This window comes from Myotis brandtii, unplaced genomic scaffold (assembly GCF_000412655.1).
Source record: "Myotis brandtii unplaced genomic scaffold, ASM41265v1 scaffold724, whole genome shotgun sequence".
Taxonomy (NCBI): Eukaryota; Metazoa; Chordata; class Mammalia; order Chiroptera; family Vespertilionidae; genus Myotis; species Myotis brandtii.
In genome coordinates, this window is record NW_005370857.1 from 759,915 (window position 1) to 764,255 (window position 4,341).

A 4,341-nucleotide genomic window follows, 5' to 3' on the forward strand; every position below is an offset into this window, starting at 1 on the left:
TAATCTCTGTGTTATGAAACTTTGAGTAATTTGTGAACATGTATGTTTTTAAATTTTTCTAAACAAGCCTATATTACTTTTAAAACGAAAATAGTTATGTTTTAAAGAAGAATTAAATAACTCTTCCTTTCAGGTTAATTCTATTATAGATACGGTTTTTCTCTATAGTAATTCATTCTACCTGTGATATTCTTTTACATCACCTGTATTTTTAGTTCAGAGTAAACTAGCAGCAAGATTGAAGCTACTCAAATAGCTGCCAAATACCTTGATCTTTAATATAACTATATACTCAGAGAGCACTTCACAATGTTAAAAGACGCTCATACAGAGCAATCCTGAAAACATTACTTGTCATGAAAGCTCTGTGGGAGCAGAATTTAGTTTTATTTGCCATTATATCCCAGCATCTAGAATAGCACTGGATAGATAGTGGATAGAGTGTGTGTTTGCTAAGTCAATGGTTTCCTAGCAGTAATAAACTGGGATCTTATAAGTCATAATCTCACATGATGCTCCTGATGGCCCGCTGAGGAGGCCATACTAAGTTTTATTATCCCCAGGTTTTAGGAAACAGATGCAGAATGATTGATCTGCCAACATCCCAGAGCTGGTAAATGGTAGACATCGATTAAAAGCAATTCCCTGGGTGAAGGTTTGGTTCTCAGTACGATCCTAATGGAATTGTTTCCTCATTGCCTTACTGAACAAAGGGCCACGGTGCCACATACTACTTCAGTGTCCATCAGGATTTTATTTTGTATTCAGAGCAAAAATAGTTTATGTAGCATGACTCCTGTGCCACCTTCTCACTACCCCTTCTATTTACTATAGTTACTATGTATTGAGATAATCGTCTGGGCTAAATTTTGAGTTTTCAACATAGGATATGGTAGGGATGGCACTCCAGGTGCTAGGATTTATAGCAATATAGGAAGCAAGAATCCATTCTAGAAGTTTCTCTTTAGAAAAGTCTTAGGACTTTCTGAACACTTTCAAACATATCTTAAAATAACCTGTTTCTAGCCCTGGCTTGGTGGCTCAGGTGGTTGGAGCATCATTCCATACACCAAAAGGTTGCAGGTTTGCTTTTCAGTTAAGGCACTTACCTAATTGCCCTTCCTTTACCTAAGAGAACTGAGGAACGAGTCCCATTCCCAAAGTGTTCCCTGAAATGAACAACCTACGTTAGCTATCAAAGAGTGTCCAGCCCTGGCCTGTGTGGCTCCCTGGTGGAGTGTCAGCCCACACACTGAAGGGTCTCCAATTCGATTCCCAGTCAAGGGCAGGAGGCAACAGATCGATGTGTCTCTCTAACATCAATGTTTCTTTCTCTCTCCCTCTCCCTTCTTTCCACTCTCTAAAAATCAATGGAAAAACGTCCTTGGGTGAGGATTAACAAAACAAAACAAAAAAAATAGTGTCCAATCCAGAGTAAGTTCAAATCTTATTAAATGAATGTATTCAAAATCTCATCAGGATGGCATTTATTCAGATTTATGTATGAAATAGGGCTATGCTAACCAAATATGCAAATCACTGCTACAAACATTCACTCTTGCCCAGGGAAAAATTTGGAGAAATTGAGACAAGGGAAATCAGAGTTATATCCTGGTGAACATTCTAGATTCTTCCCTGAGGATACCATGCAAGCTGTTGCTTAAAAGATCAGTTAGAGACTGGGAATTATTAACTGTTCAGACATTAAACAGAAAACCTTTGACCTTCTGGTATCTTTGAACTAGGAAGTTCTCATCTTCTCACCTTTCATGGATCAAGAGAAGGAGATATTTAAATGACAAACATTGAGATAGTGACAATTTTAAGTCTCTTTGATATAGGAAGGGGAAAGCTGAGGATAGGCATGAACAAAATGAATGCTCATGAGCAGCAATTTAGCAGGATTTGAGCAACCCTTGACCCAATTGTATATGGTGTACCCCTAAAACTTGAGGGAAGGAATCTTAGGACAGGTACTTTGTGCAGAAACACTACTTTGCCTAGTTCATGATGAACTTAGAACTCATCTGAAGAGGTGGTGAGGATATGAATGAACGAAAAAGGTTCAAGCTCTGTTTAAGTATAAACTGGGATTTGTACATCTGTCGTTGGCATCATGTTCCCTGTCATCACAAGCCTTAGGGCCCTCCTGGACACAGGTTCTCTAATCCAATGAACAGTGCCCTGATCCCTGCTGGCCGCTGCCTTTGTCCCAGTGTTCCTTTGTGGCTTAGCACATTCATGACCTGCTCAGCCAATATATCCCGGTGATGATGACGAATATTAACTATACAGAGAAATGACCTCTTGTTCTCAGTCTATTATCACATTAATGGTAAACTGCTAGCCTTTACTGAATACATGCTATTTGTGCCATGTTTTATTTTCAATGGATTTTATACAACTCATTTCATTTGGATATTAACCCTATGAAGCGGTACTATACTATACATATGCCAGTTCACAAGTGAGGAATCTGAGACACAAATACATGAGTTCATTTTCCAGAGTCTTATAACTTAGGGATGGGCCAGGATTTAAATTCCAACCATCCGGCTCCAGAGCCTATACCTAACCCATACGTTTCTGCCACTACTGTGGACCAAATGGGGGAATGCCCTTAGAGGCACTTAGCAATGTCCTTTCACTGGCCAGCCCAGTGATTCTGACCATTCTCATCTTTGGAGCCAAAGCTGGCATGTCCTATTCTATATTGCAGTCTCCTATGCTTATGAAAGGGGAGATGACAGGGTGATTGAATGAAAAGGAATAGAGTCTTTCGATTTAAATCCTCACAATTTTATTTACCTGGTTTGGCTCAGGTTGGTACATTCCATTTGCTTCACTCAAGAGTAGGAGTCCTTACAAGGTCAAAACTCCATGTGGTTCAAAGCTGGTCCTTCGTATATGAATAACTGGTCAAATATAGAAGCAGAGGGCAAATCAGAACTTTCAAATTGCTCATCAGAAAATATGCTCATCAGCAGTCTCATGGGAAGGGAACGTGGGAAGTGGGGGCTAAACAAAGCTCTCGATAGTGCCCCACTGAGCAGTGACCTGGCTCCTTTCAGAGATGACTGATGTGTTTCTATTTCTTAATTAGGACCCAGAGACAGTATTGTGTATATTAAATGGAAGCAACCAATAAGATCACAGGCATTTATAAGTGTTCACATGGAACTGGCCTGTATTACTACTGCCTATTCTCATAGACATTCTCCTGGCAAAAGCACACACACACATGCCTTGTCTACCCATTTAATCATTTCATTCCTGGCCAGTTATCAGAAGAGTGGCCTTTCCCCATAGCTTATTAATGTGATGCTTTTCTTTCTCTTTTTATTTTTAATTGCAGCAGAATCTAAGAAGAAGAAAAAGGAAGGCAAGAAACAGGAGAAGATGCTGGACTAAGAGAGGCCACCTTCGTGGAACATGAACAGGACATCAGCAAACAGGATCAGTTAACTATTGCATTTATACCTACCGTAGGCTTTTTATTCGAAAATTATCTATAGCTTAAGTACACAATAGGCAGAGACAAAAAGAAAAGAACATTTTTGTAGTAGCATTTTTTAAATGTATACCATAGTACCACTAGGGGCTTATAATAAAGGACTGTAATCCTATTTAGAAAGTTTACTTATAGTACATGGTAAATGATAGAAAATCGAGGTAAGTTTTTTTGAAGTTATGTGATATTTTCCATTTAAAATCTCGTTTGTTTGTTTTTTACATTTTTTTTCCTTTTGGCAGCAATTTAAATGTTATGACCATGTAAACTACTTCTCTTGTTACGTAATTTTTTCACCTAGACTTTTTTTTTCCAAAATGAGAAAAATATATACTAAACAAGGCAGCAATAAAATACAATCATCCTATTTGAGGAAAAGACCTTGTTTTCTGCCAATGGATTTAAAAAAAAATTTTAGTCAGTAAACTAGGGTTAGGGGGCAGAGCATGCAACTAGTTCAATGTTGAAGTTTTTTTTAAGAAAAGCATTAAAACATGAAATTCTTTCTCTTGGGCAGAAGCACTTGTTTTCTTGATGAAACTATTTTTCCATCTGAGGAAAATAAAAGACTAGGAAAATAAATCAAAGTGATGCTAAAAAAAAAGGTGTTTTGTGTGCAATGATTTGATATTGTAACCCGCCTACATTGTCATCTACACTCCCCCAGTCAGCCTGTTAGTGGTGAGAGTTTATCATACAAACTAATTAAATCACTCTTGGACACAAATGTTATAGTGGGTAGACATACCTATATGTCTACATGTCTACATTTTTACTTTCTATCAGTATATACTGGGTTAGACTGGTGGTACAAAAGTCCCAAAGTAGTC

The 4,341-nt window shown here is 38.0% G+C and overlaps 1 protein-coding gene across 3 annotated transcripts in view; it reads left to right on the plus strand.

Annotated features, from left to right (window-relative positions):
* Window positions 1-4,115, plus strand: part of PTN (pleiotrophin) — a 101,053-nt gene extending 96,938 nt beyond the window's left edge. For 2 of the 3 annotated variants that reach the window (XM_005882492.2, XM_005882494.2), the window contains exon 5: window positions 3,356-4,115. In XM_005882492.2, the coding sequence (XP_005882554.2) occupies window positions 3,356-3,411 (56 nt within the window). In that variant the 3' untranslated portion in view covers window positions 3,412-4,115. The remainder of the gene's footprint in view (window positions 1-3,355) is intronic. The other variant, XM_005882493.2, reaches the window with a different exon arrangement.
* Window positions 4,116-4,341: the final 226 nt, after the last annotated feature.